The following is a 25468-nucleotide window of genomic DNA, read 5'->3' as shown; positions in this document are numbered from 1 at the left end:
GGGGGGTTCGGTACCCCATACTCCCGAAGCACCCGCCACAGGACGCCGCGAGGGACACGGTCGAAGGGCTTCTCCAAGTCCACAAAATACATGTAGACTGGTTGGGCAAACTCCCATGCACCCTCGAGGACCCTGCCAAGGGTGTAGAGCTGGTCCACTGGTCCACGGCCAGGAAGAAAACCACACTGCTCCTCCTGAATTCAACTTCCCGACAGACCCTCCTCTCTAGCACCCCTGAATAGACCTTACCAGGGAGGCTGAGGAGTGTGATCCCCCAGGGAGGCTGAGGAATGTGATCCCCCTGTAGTTGGAAAACACCCTCCGGTCCCCCTTCTTAAAAAGGGGGACCACCACCCCAGTCTGCCACTGTCCCTGATGTCCACGCGATATTGCAGAGGCGTGTCAACCAGGACAGCCCTACGACATCCAGAGACTTGAGGAACTCCGGGCGAATCTCATCCACCCCCGGGGCCCTGCCACCGAGGACCTTTTTAACCACCTCGGTGACTTCAACCCCAGAGATAGGAGAGCCCGCCTCAGAGAACCCAGACTCTGCTCCCTCATGGGAAGGCGTGTCGGTGGAATTGAAGAGGTCTTTGAAGTATTCTCCCCACCGGGTCACAACGTCCCGAGTCGAGGTCAGCAGCGCCCCATCCCCACTATACACAGTGTTGGTGGTGCGCTGCTTCCCCCTCCTGAGACGCCGGATGGTGGACCAGAATTTCCTCAAAGCCGTCCGGAAGTCTTTCTCCATGGCCTCAGCGAACTCCTCCCATGCCCGAGTTTTTGCTTCAGTGACCACCAAAGCTGCATTCCGCTTGGCCAGCCGGTACCCATCAGCTGCCTCAGGAGTCCCACGGGCCAAAAAGGCCCGATAGGACTCCTTCTTCAGCTTGACGGCATCCCTCACCGTTGGTGTCCACCAACGGGTTCGGGGATTGCCGCCACGACTTACGGCCACAGCTCTGGTCGGCCGCCTCAGCAATAGAGGCGCTGAACATGGTCCACTCGGACTCCATGTCCCCCGCCTTCCCTGGAACATGAGCAAAGTTCTGTCGGAGGTGGGAGTTGAAACTTCTTCTGACAGAGGATTCCGCCAGACGTTCCCAGCAGACCCTCACAATACGTTTGGGCCTGCTACGTCGGACCGGCATCTTCCCCCACCATCGGAGCCAGCTCACCACCAGGTGGTGATCAGTTGACAGCTCCGCCCCTCTCTTCACCCGAGTGTCCAAGACATGCGGCCGCAAGTCCGATGACACGAACACAAAGTCGATCATCGAACTGCGACCTAGGGTGTCCTGGTGCCAAGTGCACGTGTGGACACCCTTATGCTTGAACATGGTGTTCGTTATGGACAATCCATGATGAGCACAGAAGTCCAATATAAGAACACCGCTTGGGTTCTGATCGGGGGGGCCGTTCCTCCCAATCACGCCCTTCCAGGTCTCACTGTCATTGCCCACGTGAGCATTGAAGTCCCCCAGTAGAACGATGGAGTCCCCAGCGGGAGCACTCTCCAGCACCCCCTCCCAGGACTCCAAAAAGGGTGGGTACTCTGAACTGGTGTTTGGCGCATAGAATAAGTATACCCACACCTGCTCGGCGCCTCTCACCGCAGGCAGAGAGAGTCCAACCCCTCTCAAGAGGACTGGTTCCAGAGCCCAAGCTGTGCGTGGAGGCGAGTCCGACTATATCTAGTCGGAACTTCTCAACCTCACACACCAGCTCGGGCTCCTTCCCTGCCAGAGAGGTGACATTCCACGTCCCTAGAGCCAGCTTCTGTAGCCGGGGATCGGATCGCCAAGGTCCCTGCCTTCGGCCACCGGCCAGCTCGCACTGCACCCGACCCCTATGGCCCCTCCCACAGGTGGTGAGCCCTGTTTTCATCATTCCTTCATAATTGTAGTTTGAATAGTCATATTTTGCTGAGTGTCTGTTGTATTTGGGGCAGTATTTAAGACTGAAATGACTTACTGTAATTACACTAGCTCATGGTTACCATACACCTCACCAATCACATTTTTCTCAGGATTGTATGGTAATTAGGCTGTCATTTTGTGCAATGCATTTGGGCACATAAATAAAAAATGTTCTGTTGGTTTACACTGTTTAATACATAAGCAACAACATATCAACACTTTACATATACTTAAGAGTGACCGAGGAGGGGTGGGGTTTGGGGGGGGTCAGAGGACACCACTTGTTTGGGATTGACCAATCACGACGGTCTTTGCATCTGCAAAGTTGTAAAGCACGTGTCAAACTGTGTTATTTTATGTGGCCTGCGCGGTCTTGAAAGGTCTTAAAATAAGTCAATTGAGCAGTTTACACGTGTATTTACCATCGACTACATTTCCCATAATACATCGTTGTCTTACAAATTACCACTAAGTGATGGAAATTTAACCACTAGGTGGTAGTGTACTCGCATAAGTGTGAAGCACTCTTATAAGTGACTTGAGAAACGTCTACAAATTATCCCGAAATGTCGAGGAAGGGAAAAATGTATTCAGATAGAAGGCTTTTTCAACAAAGATTGGAAAACAAATATATATATTTCTGCGGCTGTGTCCACGGGTTTCTGTATTCATGCAGACAAATTTTTACAATATTCACTCGTCAACAAATTTTTACAGTATTTGGCTCATTTGTTTTATATTCAGGTTATTTTCATACAAATACTGTATATACTGTAATTATGACTTTGCTCATTTAATGGCGGATATCTCTAAAGGTAGCATATTTAATGGTCTACACTTGAGTTGTAGTTTAGGGTTAAAGAAGCATTTGTCCAATGTGTTCATTTGTGTTGTTTGGCAGACATGGGGATACATTACATACGATCATCTGTGTATTTTGATGACATCAAGCTTGCATGAAGAGAGTACAGTATATCCAATTTGTGTGTTTTTCACTGCACTTTTCAGCAGATATGCAATGCATATTTTTATCGACATTTTGACACTTGATTCTGATCAGAAGATGTCTGATTCCATGCATTTTATTTTATTTTACGCGAGCATGGCGAATATTGAATTGTGCCACTTGTGAGGGGGGGGAGGGAACAGAATTGGGTCACTTGAGCCATGCAATGTAATTCCATTCTAACATTCAAATGGGACTTGTCAACAGGTATTTTGGCCAACTCTTGGTGAGAAAACTTCTCTAGCTGTCTCAGGTTTATTGGGTGTCTTCTACAGACTCCAGATTTCGGAGCCTTCCACAGGTGAATAATAACATTTAAATCAGGGCTTTTTTTCCAGAATAACTACTCTCTTCTAGCCAATCTTGTGTATTTTTAGCTGTGCATTTTGGGTCATGAACTTGTTGGAGACCAATTTTCTGACACTGGGCAGCACATTCCGCTACAGAATGCTTTGATAGTCTCGAGATTTACCCTGAGACTTGCACCCTGAATTCCTGTGTCGATGCAGCAACAGATGCAGAACAAAACCGATGGATGCAGAAAATGCAGGATAAAAATCATCATGAAGTTGGGCAATACATCAAATATTTAGTGTGAAATGGCTGTAATTTCACTCAAAATTTACAATTTCTATGCAGATATTGCATAAGGTTGCTCATTTTACATTTTGGTGTACTAAAATAAAACCTGTTGCAATGTAATCAATTTACAATTCCTTCAGCAATACTATTTTAAAGTGATAATTTTGGTCACTATAAAAATAAAACTATTTTTCCTTTACAAAGACATTGCTAAGTTTTGATTAACAGAAAATAAAACCCTCCCCACTCACCCCTCATGCCGCTGCCCTCCTCATGGAAAGAACTACGATGTAGACTTAAACCTCCTCCTAAACTGGCCTCTTCCAGATGTTCACTTCCTCCGCTGCCCGAGGAAGCAATGCTACTTTGAGGGGAGAGGGGTGCGTGATCGGGGGCTGGGCCTCTACTACTACGTAGATCTTCCTGGGACAGCCAGACAGGACCCATGGGATGGTTGCTTGGGCCACTCATTGGTGGAGTTAGAGACACTGAGCGCTTCAGTGGACTGTGTGACTGGTTACCACCTCCACTCGTTACAACTGTGAAACATAAGACATGTAAGGTTTACTCCTATGTTCAAAGGAATGATGGCCCAACAAAACAATTACTATGTAGCACTGCCATTGTTTGGGCAATTCATGCAACTCATATCGTGCTTGAATTCATGCTATTCATATCGTGCTTCAACACAAACGCCCTATTGCCTGGGACAAAGTCCCACCCATTTACCAGCTTATGAAAATACATAATTGTTGAGTCGATTCATACTATCCAACCATCAATTTTTTATGCCACTTGTCCTCATTAGGGTCACGGTTCATGGGTGAGCTCGATACTATCCCAGCTGAATCTGGGCGGGAGGCAAGGTATACCCTGGTCTGGTCGCCAGCCAATTGCAAATTTCAAATACTATACAAGACATTATATGTGATCCATGCTTGTTGTGAAGTTTTGCCTGGAATGTAGTGTCCCTTTATGCATGTGCATGATCATGTGGGACTTTTTTTTAACAGCTGTCTTGTCTTTCTGAAATTGCCTGTTGACTGTCAGATATTTGTATTAGTTCTCAATATGCCTGTTTTTCCACAGCTGACATTGATTAAAGACCATGTCACCACCATTTTTCAACAGTAGCTTTGTAAAAAAACAAAATAAAAGTTTGTTGTCGACTAATTTTATAATAATGTATGTTAAGTACCAGGCGGCACGGTGGGCGACTGGTTAGAGCGTCTGCCTCACAGTTCTGAGGTCCGGGGTTTGATCCCTGGCCCCGCCTGTGTGGAGTTTGCATGTTCTCCCCGTGCCTACGTGGGTTTTCTCCGGGCACTCCGGTTTCCTCCCACATCCCTAAAAACATGCATGGTCGGTTAAGCTGCTACAAAAAAGGACAAACTCCGACTGCAACGGAGAATCAAAACTGCTGAAAGGATTGTTGGTACCCCCGTACCCACCCTTGAGGACTTGCACGCTGCCAGAACTAAGACAAGAGCGTGCAAAATCCTCTCGGACCCTCTGCATCCCGGTCACCAGCTTTTCCAGCTCCTTCCCTCAGGTAGGCGCTACCGATCAATGCAAACTAGAACTAGCAGACATTCCAACAACTTCTTCCCTCTTGCAACCAACTTCTTAAACACCTAACCTACAATTCCATTACAACATGCAGGCCATTTTTTGACTTGAGTTTGTTGTAACATTTCTGTGGGGCCAATTATACATTACTCGTGCACTCTCTGTAGTTGTCTCGCCACGCTGCACTATTTGCATATCTGTTGTTGACCAATACTGGCCACTCATGCCAGAGTAGCATCTGCTCCATTTGCACACTGATTGAGGAGTATCTGCAACATTTGCACAATCAACATTGTCCCCGATTATCGCACTACTCGTCACTTTAAATTGCATATACTCCTTGAAGTCTCGGCGCCCTTTGCACAATGGTCATTGCACCGGACTATTGCAATGTTAGTCAGTCGAACTGCTCTAAGTGCTAGAGGACTCTGCATCTTTTGCACGATTGTCACAAAAAAAAATAAAAAATGTACCGGCATTACCAGAACAACCCTTTACTGCTCAGTTTTTTTTTTGTCAATGTCTTTATGTCTCAAAAGTGTTCTCTGTCAATTGACTGTCTGTTGTCGTACTAGAGCGGCTCCAACTACCGGAGACAAATTCATTGTGTGTTTTTTGGACATACTTGGCAAATAAAGATGATTCTGATTCTAAATTGCCTGTAGGTGTGAATGTGAGTGCGAATGGTTGTTTGTTTATATGTGCCCTGCGATTGGCTGGCAACCAGTTCAGGGTGTACCGCGCCTCCTGCCGGATGATAGCTGGAATAGGCTCCAGCAAGCCCGCGACCCTAGTGAGGAGAAGCGGCTCAGAAAATGGATGGATGGATGGATGTTAAGTTCCAAGATGGATTCATAAATGTGTTAAACTGCTATTCGATGTTTTTATATGTAATAATTCAGGAATAATGAAGATAGAATGTTAAAAGAAAGCAGTAATTTTATGCACTAATTGCATAAAATGTTAATAAAGGCTCCAAATGTTTATTATTAGAAAACCTGACAGGAAAAGAAAATTCTTATGTAATACCAAAGAATAAAGAACGTCTCACTATAGGTTTCAAACAGATGGATCACACATTGATCATTGTCAGTGTGGCATATAATAGAACTCACAATTATTTTAGTCTGGTTTATAGTTTTTCAACAGTTGTACACTTTTCTCTAATCCTGTGCTGTGAATACCTCTGGTTCAGCAGTTCTGAAACCCTGAGATTGTATGCTTAGGTCTAAGGCTGCAAGCAGTCAAAAATATAATATGATATTTCTTGGGGCTGCCAGCAGGGTTTTAAATATGTCTTTATTTATAAACCCTCAGCTGTTTCTTTCATGTCCCAGCAAGAAAAAAACACAGAGCCCTTGCATTCTTGTCTGGAAATATCCTGCCCTGACCAGTTATACTTACTTTCAAAAGGTCCTTCTCACTGTTTTATCTTTCGTATGACACGCATGCTGTAGTTACCGACAGTACTAGAAGGTTTGACTCAAATGCAACTGCATGACAGATGGTTCCAGTGGTCGCTGAACTGTACTGTCAGACTGGCAGGCAAAACTAAACTTGTTAAAACAATTAAAAAATGAAAATGTTGAATTACAGGCTTAGGATACAGCACTGAAAAAAAATTTTTTGACCACTGATCCCCACTACCTGGTGCCTTAGGTAAGAACCTTGGTAATGTGTTACTCTCTCAAGTTAATGTACATTATGTGTGTATAGGAATGGACAGATTGTTGTGCAAATGTGATGTGGTGGAGTTTGGAGAAATGTTCCACAATAAAGGACTAAATCTGGTTGGTTACTCCCTGATTGCAAATGACACCCATCATACTTGACCAACCAAAAAGTACTACTGTACATAGTGTGAACACAGTCTAATGTGGTCAATAAAGTAATAGGTGATTTTAATTAACATACTACCTAATTTTTAAAAAATAATAATAATTTTAAGTTTCTATTATTAGTAGTAGTGGGACCTGATTACAAAATGCATTAAATTAATCAGAGGCTTTGTAATTGCAATTTGTCATGTTTTAATTAAATTGTTAAATGTAATTAAATGAAAGACATATATTGACACAGAGGGGTGCATTTTGTTTTGACAAAACTAATGATAGAAAAGTAATTCAAGATTACGCTTTATGCACAGTTTATGTTGTTGCTGTTTACAATTTCTAAGGTCAGCCACACTGATTCACCCTTGCACAACAACTTGCAACAACAACAAATTGCAACCCCTGGTGTTTTTATCGGGAAACACTGTTTTAAAGTGACACCGTTATTATTGAACCACAAATAAATTGGCATATTTGTCAAGGAAAACAAGGATTGCCCTGACTGCTGAAGCTACATTACTCAGTTGACAGAGAATATAAAGAGGAAAAGGTGAGCAGACACAAGAGACTTTGAATTTTGGAGAGGCTGCTGGCAATGATAGTGCGGCATGATGTGTGGCTATACACGGCGGCAGGCTTGCTCTTGCTTCGTACCCACAAAACCAAATTTTTGTTGAGAAAGACCATGTGATATACGTAACCTGGCATTTTGATTGGCCCTAACATCTGTGCTGTTGTGACGCAGTTCACTTGCGATTCCACATTTCAAATAGCAGCCAAACTAGTTGCAGATGGTCGGCAACTTATGGAAACTAGGTTCAGAACCCCACACGCTGCTCAATGTGATGGAATTGTCAAGTGCTCATTGTGCGCCTGGCTTTTCTTATACTAAGTGCAAAGGGCTGCTAATTTAATATTGTTTGTATTCAAAATAACATTTGTTGCAATGATTTAGGTGCGTGGATCTGTGTGTTTTTGTTTAGATTTTGTTCAAGAATATTGTAACAATATTGAACCACAAACATCATGGCATGATTGTCGAGGAAAACGAGGATTGCCCTGATCCCTGTAGCTACATTTTTCAGTTGACAGAGAATATAAAGAGAGGAAAAGGTGAGCCACAAGAGACTGGATTTTTGAGAGCCTGCTGGCAATGATAACGTGATAATTTGTGTTACACAATTTGCAAAAAAAAACATGCTCTTCTCAACCCCTATGCCCATCGGGCAGTTTAGAAAAACTAAACTTTACATGCAATGAGCACTGCAATGCAGTCTCATTGATGTTAGCCTAACCTAACGTTCTGGTGCACTGACATACCTTGGCATCAGTGTTATCGGTGTGCTAAGTCCTAGCCGTTCCTGCTTAAGGCTCCAGACTGTTTCGAAGTAATGTCTGCTACTCCAGGGCTGAAATCAGGGTAGGGCCCAACCGATTCATCATTTTAGCACTTTTTAAAATGATCATAATCGGTCGGAGTTTTGGCGATGAAACATCCTTAATTTCTTATGAAACTATAAATGCTGCTGTGTCGCCCAGAATGATGTCCTTGTAATGTTTGTCCACTAGAGGGAGCTCTGACTCCATTCAATCCAATACGCATCGCATAACCGTGCGGAAACACCACCGTCATCTACAACAACAATGATGGATCATTACGTTCGCGCTCCCGAAGCTCCTGAGCATAATATTGATTTTACAGCAAAATCTTCTGCTCCTCAACTGCCACGATCAGCAACAAGTGGAGCTGGAGACCAGTATATCCATGTTCTAAAATCCACCTGGTATAACAACCAGAAGGACAACCAGATGTAAAGGTTTGGGTGAGAGTCAGCGTTTTCATATTTAGCACTTGAAAATTTCTCCCTGTTGTAAAGTTAGACAAACAATAAAGCAGCTGTTGCCGACCTCTTCTCCACAACAGACCGATTTCACCTGAAGACATTTTGACGGACTGGGATGGAACCAAATAAAAACAATGATCAAATATACAACTCACCATTACACGTCATGTAGTTGTAATTAGTGAGAGCCCTGCACATTTTTCTCATCAACAAATGATGAGAAAGTCATTTGTCTCATCTTATGTTCCAGTCTCATCTTATGTTCCAAAAGCGTAGTGTAATGTATGACGTGACTTCATATCCAGGCTCCCCAAAAATTTTGTTAACAAATCTCTGTTTCAAATTTTATATTTCACTTGTGCGTTGATTGTGTTTATAGTATAACCCTGCATATTTTGATAGGAACTATCAGTCTCATTTTTGGTAAAATATTTCCACATGGTTGTAGCACAGTACAGCTGTATGCTGTATTGTGACGTGTTATGACACAATATCATAATGGACACAAGAGTCGTGATCCAAGTCTTCCTCCTCGGCCTGCCGCTGGGCAGCTAAACCGAGACGCCCCGTCTTCTGAGCCATCCGTCTTTCCTATGGTCGTCAGTCTTGTCCCTCGTCAGCAGCCTCTCCGTGCTCAGACACCGTGGCATGCCCCAGGCTTGGGTGGCGACAGAGGCAGCAGCTGCCTCGCGAGTTGCAGCACAGACCATCCGCAACCACTGAGTTTCTCGTTTGGCGCCCGCTCGCGACTGAGATCAATGAACGGAGAAAGGAATTACCGGTAATCAGTTCATGAAGTTACTCGATTCAGTAAGTTCACTCAAAAGAGTTGTTCGTTGGAACAACACAACACTATTCAAAACTATGCTATGCTATGCTAAAAAAAATATATATATATTTTCTCTGTGCAGCCCTGTACCAAATGAATTGCGGCCCGGTGGTTGGGGACTCTTGTACTAAAGGACAAAGTCGTGTTAAACAGTAAAATGTTCTGCCTGTAATTCATATCTTTGTTCTTCTAGACTTGAAGTAAACAAAAAAGAACTTATTTTATTCATTACATATTTTTTTAATCGTTTGATTAATCACTCATCTGAATTTTTTTCCTGCCAGATATGAGAATCGGCATTGGCCTCAAAAACACCTTATCAGTCAGGCCCTCCAGTACAGGAATGAATGGACACAGAATATGGTTGTCGGTTGACAAGCCAACTTCTTGTTTACATGCAATTTGTACACACGCAGCTACAACTCCTTGATACATTGAACTACAGGTCTCTCACTATTGTTCTTGGGGTAATTTTAGTCGGCCGGTTCACCGATGTTCTGTTTTCACCATTTGTGGATAATGTCTCTCACTGTGGTTCACTGGAGTCCCAAAGCTTTCAAAATGGTTTTATAACCTTTTACACACCGATAGAGCTCAATTACCTTTTTTCCCCTTCATTTTTTTCCTGAATTTTTTTAGATCTTGCCATGACGTCGAGCTTTTGAGGATCTTTTGGTCTACTTCACTTTGTCAGGCAGGTCCTATTTAAGTGATTTCTTGATGAGAACAGATGCGGCAGTGTCAGGCTGGGTGATTGATTGAATTGAACTCAATAATGGTAAAGCACAGTCAAGTCACGTTTGTCATGTTCAAAGCGGGGGGGGGGGGGTCACTTTTCAGACAGGGCCATGTAGGTTTTTGTTGTTTTTATTCTCCCTTAATCATAAAAAAACATTTAAGAACTGCATTTTGTGTTTACTTGTGTTGTCTTTGACAATATTTAAATTAGTTTGATGATGAGAACAGGCAGCACGGTGGACGACTGGTTAGAGCGTCAGCCTCACAGTTCTGAGGGCCCGTGTTCAATCCCCGGCCCCGCCTGTGTGGAGTTTGCATGTTCTCCCCGTGCCTGCGTGGGTTTTCTCCGGGCACTCCAGTTTCCTCCCACATCCCAAAAACATGCATGAATTGGCATGACTGTGAGTGCGAATGGTTGTTTGTTCCTAGGTGCCCTGCGATTGGCTGGCAACCAGTTCCGGGTGTCCCCCGCCTCCTGCCCGATGACAGCTGGGATAGGCTCCAGGACCCCCGTGACCCTAGTGAGGAGAAGCGGCTCAGAAAATGGATGGATGGATGGATGAGAACAGTCTCTCCCCTGCAGTTCCTGTTTTGGAATAGCGCATCGTGCCTTGAAACCCCCCCCTCTCTCTTCTTTTAAATTGCGCCCTTGTTTTTGATCCACAACTGTTGACTTATCCTTCGGATAAATCCAAAGTAGCATTCATTAACAACCTCCTACGAGGAAGAGCTGCGAAATGGGCAACCACACACTCTGGCATAATTTGCCCTTGGTACTTGCTTCTTTCGACTCCTTTTCGGCTGAATTTAATAAGGTCTTCGACCACCCCGTCAAGGGCAGGGAAGCCACTCGTCGCCTCCTTTCTCTTACTCAGGGCTTTTGTTCCGTGGCTTCATATTCCATTGAATTTAGAATTCTAGCGGGTGAAGTGAATGCGCCTGGGATAATGCTGCCTTCAGGGGTATTTTTTATTAAGGGACTGTCATATCAGCTCAAAGACGAGCTCGCAGCCAGGGACGAGGCCTCATCACTTGAAGAATTAATTTCGTTATCTATTAGACTGGACAATCACCAACGGGAAAGACCAATGGAAAGAGGGTTAGCGCACTCTGCGGGCACAGAGCCGCTAGCCATTCCGCCGCATCCTGAACTCCTGGCTACTTCCGCATCATCCCCACTGCATTAGACGAACCCATGCAACTCAGCAAGACCAAACTAGGCACTAAGGAACATCAGCGCCATTTCAACCAACGTTTATGTATTTATTGTGGACAGCCAGGTCATTTCATCGCCACCTGCTCTATAAAACCAAAAGACGGGGTCAGTCAGTTTGGTTCAGTTCTGCTCAAGCCTGTCTCCACTGCATTTAAGCATTCATCCGTGATACACAGGCCAACTTTTGCGTAAGTTACTCAACTTCCGCCAATTACCCCCTTGTGTTCTACTCCGTCTCCATTGCGCCTTCTGTGTCTCCCGCCTCGCCGCCAAGATCTTCAACCTGCCCATGCTTTTGCTTCCTACACCTTCCCTGTTCCAACGGACCACTATCGACCCTAGGATAACCTACCCGCTGAGCAATTACTTAATGAACCATTCTCAACAACCTTCTCCGCCACCGCCAGCTTTTGGGTCCAGTCCTACGTCATACGATTACCAGTCGTGACAGAGAAACATGTAGGTGTGACAAACATGCAAAAAATAAGAAATCAGCAAGGGCACAAAGACTTTTTCACACCACTATACATTTAACGCATGATGCTTGTAATTAATTAATTTAAATTATGTGTAAGTTGGGCTGCACGGTTATGGACGAAATAATAATCACAATTGTTTTTTATCAATACTGTAATTACAATTATTAATCGTGATTAATTCTCATGTTAGGGAAAAATCCTTATTTTTATTGCATTACTTTTTAACAAACAATATACAAGAGTTTTCAGATCAAAATGATTCTTTAAATAAGAATCAATGATCAATAATAATAAAAAAGAAATGTACCGAAATAAATTCCAATTTAGCAAGTGCTAACTGAATAAATGTGCTATTACAAACTGTAATCACGAATTGCAACTTAATGGAAAGCCAATAACATTAGGCTGGAAGCATTGACTTCTCATTTGAGAATCCCCGTCAATATAGTGAATTGTTAAGGACGGGTACATCTCCGTTGTTCTGCTTGACCATTGCTCGGTCGTGCCCGGTTGCAAACTACAAAGAACTCGACAGTTGTGATTTCCCTCTCTATTCAGTCCCAGCATTTTTTTTCATTACGGTCAGGCCAGCGGAAAAGTTGAAGTCTTAGGCAGCTGCTACAACGATTATTAATATGTCTTAACGTGACACGCCGCCTCTCTGCTGAGAAGGCCAACTTCAAAATAAAAGCTTCATATATTATTACATTGGACATCACTGCCATTTTAGGATTTTATTTTGAAGTTGGCGTTGCAGCACGTTGCCGGCGCTCCATGAAGCTTTAACCATGTGTTCTCCCCCGGTGGCTGGCTGACTAGGTTGAAGGCACTACTGCGTGCATTTTAAACGTAAAAATGTACGTCACTGCCCAAATTATTATTTATTACTAGTTACTTTGAAAGTTATTTGTTGTATTACAATATTACTGTCTCTGAATTGTATGCATTACACTACTTGAGCTCGACTTTTGAGTTGGTTTCATCAAAACAACCACAGAATTCTGTATTGTTTATAGCCACAAATTAAAATAGATGGCCAGAGTGGCCAGTTGGTTTGCACATGCACCTCTGTTCTGAGGTTGGGGTTCAAATCCCGGCTCCAGCCTTCCTGTGTGGGGTTTGCATGTTCTCCCTGTGCTTGTGTGGTATTGCTCCAGGTACCACAGCTTATTCCCATATGCCAAAGAAATTTTTATTAGTTTAATTGAAGACTCAAAGAAAAAAAGGTGTGAATGGTTGTTTGTCTATGTGCGGCCTCTTCCAGACACTCGTGACCCTAGTGTGGATAAGTAGTAAAGAAAACGGATGGATGGAAAACTTTCAATCCTCCTCATTTGCACTTTCACAGTTATCACTCCAACTTCTTTGTATTTAACCTTTGATTAAACTTAGCAGGTGAAATATCCACCGTTTATAGATAAACCATGATACAAATTTCAGAAAGTTAGTAGTATAGTTTAAAATTTAAAATATTGTTACATCTGAGAGTAGGAATTGGCTTTCAGCGTCTGCCATCTGGTGTGTACCGCAACAGCAAGCAAATGGAGAAAGAATAGCTGAACCGTAGAATAATATTAAGAAGACAACATAAAAGAAGAGTATACACTATGCAAAGGTGCTATGAAACATGGAGGAAGGCGGCCCAGCTAATGACAATATTTTTTCAAGATAATTACCCTGTATGCAAATAATTTTGGTTGTTGCTGTTTATGATTTCTGTGGATGTAAAATAAACTCTTTTGCAGCACTACAATCGTGAAATGTTGCCAGTTCCTACGAAGAGCTTTCAAGAGCAAAAATCTTTTCATTTTCAATCTTTTCATTATTTTGTATGTTGGAAGCAAGCCTTCACTGTGGCAAAGGGAAAACACCATTGAGTCATAGGTGATTATTAGTAATAACAGCTTGAATGTGCAAAGAATGTTGAGCTCAATTTAGTTCTTAACCACAATGTAAGATACTTGTTTACGTACCACCAATGATAAGCAGAATCAGAACAGAAAGTTAAAATGACAATCAATAAAAGAAAGTACACTTACTGGTATTACCACTTCCACCAGTTCCTAATGTGTTGATGGTTGCTGGTACAGAGGATGATGGGTAGAGAGGCAGGTGTCCATTCTCACAGCCCTGCTGCTGCCAGCCTCCCCCTAGCCCCGAATCTCTGCAGCTTTGCCACCCATTGAGGCGATCGTCTGAGCCGTAGCGCTGGTGGTGATGCAAAGCGTATAGGTTACCAGAAGAAGAAGAACTGTTGGTGGAGGATCCTGATGATGTCAAGGTAGATGGTGGAGTGGACTGGTGGTGATGCGGGCCAGCAGGCGATGGCCTTTCAAGAGAGTCCCCTGTGGTAGCAGCCCTCTCCTCCAGGTGGTTGAGCCACAGGGCCAATGCTGCACGGTCTTCCAAAGAGGTGGCAGGGTGGATGAGGGCATAGGATAAGAGTTGGCGAGACTCTTCCAGGTGACGGCCATGTTCAATTGTGTGCGCAAGGATGCGTGGTAGTAGACGCATGTACTCGCCCTTGGCTTCTACATTGCCCGGTTTGAGCAATGGCAAGTGGGTGAGGACAAGTGAGATGACACGTTCTTTTGGCTCGCATTGCCATTGGCTGATAACATCTGTAGGAAGACAAAAAGGAAGAAACATTGTTACACACGATTTCAATTTTACATTGGGGGGTTTGGTGGTTTAATTACAATGGATCGTTGAATGAATTGTATTATGCTTTGAAAAAATAAAACACACCATCCCCAGTTGTGTTTTTGTTTTCTTTTCTTCAATTTTACATCCCTAGGCGGTTGTATTAAACATTACTAAGTGGTTAAAAAGTGCCAAGTAACTGGACATGCTATGGGCAGCAGCTATCATGAATGAAATTATTTAATGATGAGAAATTAAACATTCCTTAAATGCTATCGACAGTACAACTGCTGCTTTCGTCTTGATCCATGCCCTACTTATCCACATAGGTAGGGTATGGGGTATTCATGGTCCATATTTCACCAACAAGTAGTTTTTACGTATTTTTTGCTCAAGAAAATGAAGTCAGGCAACACGGTGACGACTTGTTAGAGCCTCTGCCTCACAGTTCTGAGGACCAGGGTTCAATACCTGCCTGTGTGGAGTTTGCATGTTCTCCCCGTGCCTGCGTGGGGTTTCTCTGGACACTCCGGTTTCCTCCCACATCCCAAAAACATGCGTGGTAGGTTGATTGAGGAGTCTAAATTGCCCGTAGGTGTGAATGTGAGTGTGAACGGTTGTTTGTTTAAATGTGCCCTGCGATTGGCTGGCAACCAGTTCAGGGTGTATTCCGCCTCCTGCCCGTTGATAGCTGGGATATGCTCCAGCACTCTCGCGACCCGATTGAGGATAAGCAGCTCAGAAAATGGATGGACGAAAATGAAGTCATTTCCATATATATATATATATATATATATATATATATATATATATATATATATATATATATATATATATATATATATATATATATATATATATATATACATATATATACTTTCAGTTCTAAAGAACATTGTACAACCCCAATTCCAATGAAGTTGGGACATTGTGTTAAACATAAATAAAAACAGAATACAATGATTTGTAAATAATGTTCAACTTATAATTAATTGAATACACTCCAAAGACAAGATATTTAATGTTCAAACTGATAAACTTTATTGTTTTTAGCAAATAATCATTAACTTACAATTTTATGGCTGCAACATGTTCCAAAAAAGCTGGGACAGGGTCATGTTTACCACTGTGTTACATCACCTTTTCTTTTAACAACATGTAATAAACGTTTGGGAACTGAGGACACTAATTGTTGAAGCTTTGTATGTGGAATTCGTTCCTACATTCTTGCTTGATGTACAGCTTCAGCTGTTCAACAGTCCGGGGTGTCCGTTATCGTATTTTACGCTTCATAATGCGACACACATTTTCAATGGGAGACAGGTCTGGACTGCAGGCAGGTCAGTCTAGTACCCGCACTCTTTTACTACGAAGCAACGCTATTCTAACATGTGCAGAATGTGGTTTGTCATTGTCTTGCTGGGGCGTCCATAAAATATAAGCAATATATATATATATAATATATATAAAATATAAAATAAGCAGGGGCGTCCATAAAAAAGATATTGCTTGGATGGCAGCATATGTTTCTCCAAAACCTGTATGTACTTTTCAGCATTAATGGTGCCTTCACAGATGTGTAAGTTACCTATGCCATTGGCACTAACACAGTCCCATACCGTCACCATACCGTGGCCTTTGAACTTTGCGTCCATAACAGTCCAGATGGTTCTTTTCCTCTTTGGCCCGGAGGACACGACATCCACAATTACTAAAACCAATTTAAAATGTGGACTCGTCGGACCACAGAAGACTTTTCTACTTTGCATCAGTCCATCTTAGATGAGCTCGGGCCCAGAGAGGCCGGTGGCTTTTCTGGGTATTGTTGATAAATGGCTTTTGCTTTGCATAGTAGAGTTTTAGAGTAGAGTTTGAACAAGTCAACGAAATTGAAAAGAAACACCCGGACCCACCCCTCATTATTCTCGGGGACTTTAACAAAGCTAAACTCAACCACGAACTCCCTAAATACAAGCACCACATCGACTTTCCTATCAGGGAAAATAACATTTTAGACCACTGCTATACTACACTAAAAAACGCAGCCCTGGGCTCGTCTGATCACTGCTTAATTCACTTAATACCGACGTACAGGCAAGAACTTAAATGCGCGAAGCCTACAGTGAAAACAGTGAAAAAGTGGACCAATGAAGAAGCCTACAGTGAAAACAGTGAAAAAGTGGACCAATGAAGCAACTTCAAAGCTGGAACTTCAAAGCTGTTTAGACTATATAGACTGGAGTGTCTTTGAAAATTCAGCTGGCAGCCTGGATGAATATACGGACACTGTCACATCCTATATCAGTTTCTGTGAAGAGGTTTGTGTACCAACAAAGTCATTTTGCACTTTCAACAACAACAAGCCGTGGTTCACTGCTAAACTTAAGCAGCTTTGCCAAGCTAAGGAGGACGCATATCAGAGCGGGGACAGGGCCCTGTATAATCGAGACATATCTTCAAACAACTAAAGATTAACAAAGCGCCAGGCCCAGACCATGTGTCCCCATCCTGCTTCAAAGTCTGCGCGGCCCAGCTCGCGCCAGTCTTCACTCAGATCTTCAATAGATCTCTGGAACTGTGCCAAGTAATATCCTGCTTCAAACGCTCCACCATCATTCCAGTCCCCAAGAAACCTGCAATCTCGGGTCTAAATGACTACAGGCCTGTCGCCTTGACATCTGTGGTCATGAAGTCCTTTGAACGTCTCGTGCTGGACCACCTCAAGAGCGTCACAGGTCCCCTGCTGGACCCCCTGCAGTTTGCCTACCGAGCGAACAGGTCTGCGGATGATGCATTCAACATGGGACTGCGCTTCATCCTAGAACACCTCGACAGTGCAGGGACCTATGCGAGGATCCTGTTCGTGGACTTCAGCTCAGCGTTCAAGACCATCATCCCTGAACTCCTTTCATCCAAGTTTCTCCAGCTCAGCGTCTCACCTGCCATCTGCCAGTGGATTTACAGCTTTCTGACGGGCAGGACACAGCAGGTGAGGCTGGGGGAGGCCACCTCATCCACACGTAGCATCAGCACTGGGACGCCCCAAGGTTGTGTCCTCTCTCCGCTGCTCTTCTCTCTCTACACGAACGACTGCACCTCAGCGCACCCGGCTGTCAAACTACTCAAGTTTGCAGATGACACCACTGTCATCGGCCTCATCAAGGACGGTGACGAGTCTGCATATCGACAGGAAGTGGAGCGGCTGGACCTGTGGTGCGGCCGACACAACCTGGAGCTGAACACGTTCAAGACTGTATAGATGATCGTGGACTTCAGTAGGCATCCTTCGCCACAGCTGCCCCTCACGTTGTCCAGCTGCCTTGTGTCAACCGTCGAGACCTTCAAGTTCCTGGGAATTACAATCTCTCAGGACCTGAAGTGGGCGACCAACATCAACTCCGTCCTCAAAAAGGCCCAGCAGAGGATGTACTTCCTGCGGCTTCTGAGAAAGCATGGCCTGCCACCGGAGCTGCTGAGACAGTTCTACACAGCGGTCATCGAATCAGTCCTGTGTTCTTCCATCACAGTCTGGTTTGGTGTTGCTACAAAAAAGGACAAACTCCGACTGCAACGGACAATCAAAACTGCTGAAAGGATTGTCGGTACTCCCCTACCCACCCTTGAGGACTTGCACGATGCCAGAACTAAGACAAGAGCGTGCAAAATCCTCTTGGACCCTCCACATCCCGGTCACCAGCTCTTCCAGACACAAAAAAAAAAAAGTCACCGCATTACCAGATAACTAACAACCCTTTATTGCTCAGTGACTGTTTTTTTGGTCAATGTCTTTATGTCTCAAAAGTGTCTGTTGTCGTACTCGAGCAGCTCCAACTACCGGAGACAAATTCCTTGTGTTGTTTTTTGGACATACTTGGCAAATAAAGATGATTCTGATTTAAGTTGAACTTATGGATGTAGCGCAACTGTATTTACTGACATTGGTTTTCTGAAGTGTTCCTGAGCCCATGTGGTGATATCCTTTACACATTGATGTCGGTTTTTGATGCAGTGCCGCCTGAGGGATCGAAGGTCACGCGCATTCAATGTTGGTTTTCGCCCTTGCCGCTTACATGCAGTGATTTCTCCAGATTCTCTTAACTTTTTGATGATATTATGGACCGCATATGATGAAATCCCTAAATTCCTTGCAATTGTACATTGAGGAACATTGTCCTTAAACTGTTCGACTATTTTCTCATACACTTGTTCACAAAGAGGTGAAACTCGCCCCATCTTTGCTTGTGAATGACTGAGCAATTCAGGGAAGCTCCTTTTATACCCAATCATGGGACCCACCTGTTCCTAATTAGCCTGTTCACCTGTGGGATGTTCCAAACAGGTGTTTGATGAGCATTCCTCAACTTTCTCAGTCTTTGTTGCCACCTGTCCCACCATTATTGGAACATGTTGCAGACATAAAATTTTATGTTAATGATTATTTGCTAAAATCAATAAAGTATATCAGTTTGAACATTAAATCTCTTGTCTTTGTAGCGTATTCAATTAAATATAGGTTGAATATGATTTACAAATCATTGTGTTCTTTTTGTATTTATGTTTAACACAACGTCCCAACTTCATTGGAATTGGGATTGTACATTGGCATTATAATGTAGAACCATAAAAATAAATCAGACAGGCTCTGTTTCCAAAAACTGTACTTAAACAAATATTTAATATTTGGCACATAGGTAGAAAGTCATTAACCCACTAAAGAGGCCCCAAAAATGTCTTAGTACTAGAATGCCCAAAGCCCTGACATTTGGCCTTTCTACCCCTAATGCCTCAAGAGGAGCCGAGTGGCATGATTAGTTTGAACTAATATCCCAACTCAGGTGTGAAGAGCCCAGCAATTAGTTTTTTTCTCATTTGCATGCCCAAAGGGTTGGCTCGTTCAGTTTTTTCACCATTCTTCACCATCTTTTCACCATTGCTCTGTAAATGAGGCAATTACTCTCTACTCTCTTCACAGTTACTGAAAGAGAACTGATGTTGCTTTGCCTTTAACTGAGTAAATTGATAGAAATTACTGGCTGTATGCTTACACAACGCTGCATACAATTTTGTTCGATACATCCCATTACAGATACATACCCAGACATTTTTATAAACATATAGTTTGTAGTTACTGACGTATCCCTGCCAATAGCCAACACGTTCTTTCGTAAAGTTACAGAAAACGGAGCTCCCTCTGTCTCTGAGTACCACTATCTCAGGGCACGGTGAGAATTTCCCTAACGTACCCTCTGTTGATATTTTGCTGTGTCCGTGCGACTGAGTGTAATGCAACTATATGTTTATAAGGAGATCTGGGCATGTATCTGTATTGAGATGTATCAAACAAAAAGTATGCAGTGTTGTGTAAGCGTGCAGCCAGTAATTTCTATCAAAATCAGTGTGTTGTAATGTAATGAGAAAGAGGTAGCGGTTTAGAACTACGGTATAATAGTTTCTCACAGCATTGTGTTCAACGGGCTAAAGTTAGTAATATTTCAACTTTTGTGATCACAACAAAACAATATTTCCCCCTCCCTTCTTAATAAGAGGTCGACAGTTTGTTTTTCATTTCTTGTTGAGATTTATTGCTGATGCACAAGATTCAAACAAGACTTCTTATAAATTACTGCAATGAAATATACAAACACAAAAATCTGTGCAGCATGTGGATAAAGTGAGCTCTTCAACCCTCTACATTGTCTGAACATACCTGGCACTGCCACGCAATCTCCTTTCTGCATTTGCCACGTGTATTTGTAGCAATCAACACAGTGCACAGTGACGTGATTATTCTTGCACCGAAAGTTTTTCGAAGCATGTTAAGAGTGACAAAACAGAGGAAATTCTGTAAGCGACTTAACGCTGTTCTTCTGACCAACGCAGTTGGCTGTCCATCTGCAGCGTAAGATTCAATTGGGATGTGATGGAGATGCCTTCCGACCTGTTCTTCACGCCACACTGTGCCGTCTTTTGTCTTATCTGTTGGCCCGGTGTGTATCTGCAGTCGACCTCTCTTTTCCAGTAGCGATGAAGTCTCCTCATCTGTAGGATGATCCTATTTTTTAGATGTGAGCAATGAAATATCATGTGAGCTATAAAAACCTCAACCAAGGTTAGAAATCTACGCAAAGATATCATTTGATTTATAATTCCAAAACATCAAGTATGATTCCTCTGTATTGATTTAGCATTCGTCTTTTCCTAAAACACAACTGCCATAATCAGCAAATGAAAATAGGATGTTTAGGAAATCTTACCAGAAGAAATTTCTGAGTCTGAACACAGCTGAAGGGCAATGTCTTCTCAATCAGAGTCCCAAGGGTTGACTTGGTTCAGGATCAAATCCAAACCCTGCTGAGTGCTGTAGACTTTCTGCATCTTTGTTTCCTAGTTGACTGAGTAAAGGCTTCTTCATACTCACGAGGGCGGCGACAGCACTGACGTCACTGTGGCTATCCCGCACGCGGAAGAGTGGAAGAGTGTCTGCTAGAACAAATGGACCTAGATGACCAAATGATACGTTTAATTATGCTGCAAAATCGATCAAAAAGGTGGCGACGTAGATTGTATTTAGAACCAAGGGGCCGCTGAGTACGTCATCACAGCATGTGACTAAAACGAACCAATCAGGAGAGATGGTCTCCGCGGCATTCTACGCGCAGCAAAAATTTTTGCCGTGTGCACGTCAAATGACGCAGAGGGGCCGCGTGGGCCAAGTCGTCTCTCACGTGATGCAAAGCGGGAGTATAAAGTGGCCTTAAGTGAACTACTATGTGCCGTGAGTGAGCTATCCATTTGTTCAGTCATCGTTCACGCCGACACCGACCCATCAATGTTTATATCTGTTTTTATTTATTTTCTTATTTTATTGTTTTCACCAGTATTTTCTGTTTATTTATATAGCACAATTACAATGACCACAGTTGCACAAAGTGCTGTGTGGTTATATAAAAAAAAAATGTCTATAGAACAAACACATACCATAAACCTTCCTTAAATATACACATGAAAGTAGTGCTATCAAAAAAATATATAAAAAGCGTACTGCAATAAAACACTTCAAAATAAATGAAATAAAACCATATTGAAAAATCAAAATGCCAATGGCAGATTTGCACAAGGCCACTTGAATATGGACTACGGAAGAAATAGGAGGGAGGCCTGTTGACTGTTTCGCCATTATTTTGTGAAAAATAATCATCAACTTGCCTATGCTATTTTCAACAGCACACAAGGTGGTGCTGACCAAAACTTGTTTTGATAAACCTTTCGTTTTTCAAGCTGAGCATTCTTGTGGATAACCACATTCCGATGTCCCTGTTAGACAATCAGTCAAGCACTTAACACGTGTCACGTCTGTGTCCCGCTAATCTGGTAAAAATGGCTGCATTTACAAAAGAAAGGTGGCTAATTGTAGGCCGTTGAATTGTTAATTTAAACCACAAAGCCTTTGGGCTGTCCTCTAGGCATTGCAGCAGGAGTAAGAAAACCCTGGGTTTTCTAGTGTTAAAGCCTGCCAAATTTTAATGAATAGAAAAAACACCATGTACTGAATGTACTCAAGAGCATTTGGGCTTTGTCAATGTTTTTAAATCAGATGCCATAGATTTTAATGTCACTGTTATTTTTTTAGTCTTTATTTTCATTTATTGGATGAATGTTGTCATGTTATGTACTGTAATGTAATTTCTGTTGCCTCCTAGCTCTTGAGAAAGAGATTTTATCTCTCAATCAGCTTTTACCAAGTTAAATAAAGGATAAATAAAATTTAAAATAAGGCCTGCCCTCGAGCTGCTGCACTGATGTGAGACCTTCATCTGTCACTCAAATGAATCAGAATCAGAATCATCTTTATTTGCCAAGTATGTCCAAAAAACACACAAGGAATTTGTCTCCGGTAATTGGAGCCGCTCTAGTACGACAACAGACAGTCAATTGAAAGAGAACACTTTTGAGACATAACGACATTGACAAAAAAACAGTCAATGAGCAATAAAGGGTTGACGCTGAAAATGAGTTCACTGCAGTCAACTACTGCCTGAATATTGATAGCGTGTGCCGTTGTGGTTATGTTTTATGAACAGTTAACTTTCCCTGTGTGTGTGTGTGTTATGTGGGGAAGACACACACATCTCCAAGTGCTGAAGTTTTAATGATGTCGCCGCAGTCGAGGGAGCGGTTTAGCTCCTTAGCTTGCTAGCGCATTAGCTCGGAGGCTAGTGAATGTAATAAATAGTTAACTTTCCCTAAGGTTTTATCAGTTGTGTGCATGTATGGAGCAAACGCCATTTTGCCAGAGGCTTACTGTGTCTTGAGCGGCGCGGCAGGTATTACAACAACAACAAAAAGTAACGAGTCTAGAAAAAAAAAACATGTCCACTGTATGGAACTAACCCGCCCTATTCTGCCTCTGATTGGCTCGCACCAAGATAGAATTAGTATTTTTGATTCGCTATGTGTGGAAGCGCGGCACGGTGGGCGACTGGTTAGAGCGTCAGCCTCACAGTTCTGAGGACTGAGGTTCAATCCCCGGCCCCGCCTGTGTGGAGTTTGCATGTTCTCCCCGTGCGTGCGTGGGTTTTCTCCGGGCACTCCGGTTTCCTCCTACATCCCAAAAACATGCATGAATTGGGGACTCTAAATTGCGCGTAGGTGTGACTGTGAGTGCGAATGGTTGTTTGTTTGTATGTGCCCTGCGATTGGCTGGCAACCAGTTCAGGGTGTACCCTGCCTCCTGCCCGATGACAGCTGGGATATGCTCCAGCACGCCCGCGACCCTAGTGAGGAGTAGCGGCTCAGAAAATGAATGGATGCATGGATGTGTGGAAGCTCTTCACTAACACACACACACACGCGCACACACACACACACACTGTATATATAGGGCGTGTCTTACACCATGTGTCTATATGTAGATTATGCAGATTGACTATGCTTCATGCATCATATGTTACTATTAGTACAGCTGAATGATACAGCCATTATTACAGATCAATGGGTGGTGGTAATGCACTAGTTAAGTTTGCAGAATTTCGGTCAGAGCTTTGGGACATTAAATGACGTAACCTTTTTTGGCCGGAGAGACTCTTGTCGTGGGTCATCCGACGTTATAACAGCCTGCAGTCAAAGTCCACGTCTATCACACAGTCACCTACATTAACGCATTTTTATCTATAGGAACTCTATTGCGACATCTTAGAGGCATTTGTGGTGCAATGAATACAAAATTGAGCAGATGAAAGCTGTCTATAAATGCAGAAATGAATCTGCAAAGCACTTCCTGATACGGGATCCTCTACCTTGCTGATGTGGAAACACGGCAATAAAATCATCAATACAGGTCTGATTGTTCTGCTATTTTAAGAGGTATACTTGGGCATAAATACTCATAAATGTTGGTGAAGATCAGCTGCACTTTTGGGACATAAAGCGACATAACATATGTCATGTTGCATGATGTGGCTATATCTTCTTTCCTCAAGGAGGCATTTCAACGGTGGAATTTTTTTTTGAACAACAAACCTTCCAACATGTTTCACAATCACTATTTTCACTCATTGTTGTATAGAAAAAAAATATACATGCACACTTTGAATATAGGCAACAATTACACCGCAGAATACATAGAAGTTCAATCAGGAAATGTCCTCGCCTTCCGCCATACACATGTAAGGCCATGACAGGCTGACGTGTTCAAACTGTTGGCGGGCCAAAATCTGGCTGGAAATCAAATATTTCTTCAGAAAACAAGCCTAAAATTACTACTAAGTCAATTTTGGGGGAGTTTGTATCTGCAGACATCATTTTTAAATCCAGAACTATGGAATAAGTACAAATGTTCTCATCATTAACTAGTGATCCAGCTGGCAAACAAACATACAAACAAACACAGGCAAAAATATCGCCTCCCTGACTCCTGACACCAATATTGGATATGCTGTATAATACAACGTATATCAGATGAAGCTACTGCAAGTTGGTAGCACTGCTAAACATAAATGAAAAGATGACAGATGACATCATCTCATGCGCTGTCATCCATTTTTTCTCTCTAAACTCTTGTTCCAAGTATGCTGCAAAAGGAGACTGTACAGGGCTATAATTGTTTTTTGCTTTTTTTTATATGGAGCTAATTGTTGTCTATGTCAGAAGGCCATGAGCCCTAAACTTGGACAAAAGCTACAGATACCAACAGGTCAGGGCAATGGTTTTGGAAAGCCCAAATAAACAAAGACAGGACAGAACAAGGCACAGCCATACTTCCAGTTTGGGAAATATGTGACTGCATGAATATGAGCACTGCAGTCATTCTTGACCCTAATGTTATTGTCTCTATATTTGACGTATGAGGTAAAACCAGAAAATACATCTGCCACTGTGTCCAAAGATATTCTCAAGTCATGGTCTACTTTGTGGTAACACAGCTCACCCTGTCCTATTCAATGGACAGCTGTAGCAGATGAGGCACATACAAACCCTCAGATACTGAAGAACGTCCAAACAAGGTTCACATTCATTTTGTCTGTTGAGAGATGGCCAGGCTTAGGGACTAAATCGTTTTGGAATAAACCTTCTACCGGAGGACAAAAAATCTAATAAATGATCTGCTTAAAACTCAGCAACTCTCATTCTGCTATTTGCACACCACACATCTTGATATGAAAATAATGTGAATGTCAAGACCTACATACATACACATTTCCAAATATAATCCTATTCAGTCCAACTGTAGAAATTCAGGCAATTTAGGCTTTTTGAAATGCATTGGCTTTTTCGCCTTGACTTTGGAAATGCCCCTCCAAAAGCCACAG

At 42.8% G+C, this 25468-nt stretch overlaps 1 protein-coding gene across 1 annotated transcript in view; it reads right to left on the bottom strand.

The window, feature by feature from the left end:
• samd4a (sterile alpha motif domain containing 4A) overlaps positions 1-25468 on the bottom strand; it is a 197456-nt gene that overhangs the window by 84282 nt on the left and 87706 nt on the right. The window contains exons 3-4 of the mRNA XM_061670978.1: positions 14057-14638; positions 3762-4049 (exon numbers count right to left, since the gene is read on the bottom strand). Of these exons, the coding sequence (XP_061526962.1) occupies positions 3762-4049; positions 14057-14638 (870 nt within the window). The remainder of the gene's footprint in view (positions 1-3761; positions 4050-14056; positions 14639-25468) is intronic.

This window comes from Phycodurus eques, chromosome 2, assembly GCF_024500275.1.
Source record: "Phycodurus eques isolate BA_2022a chromosome 2, UOR_Pequ_1.1, whole genome shotgun sequence".
Taxonomy (NCBI): Eukaryota; Metazoa; Chordata; class Actinopteri; order Syngnathiformes; family Syngnathidae; genus Phycodurus; species Phycodurus eques.
Note: the sequence above shows the minus strand (reverse complement) of the source record. Positions and strands in the feature narration are given on the sequence as shown.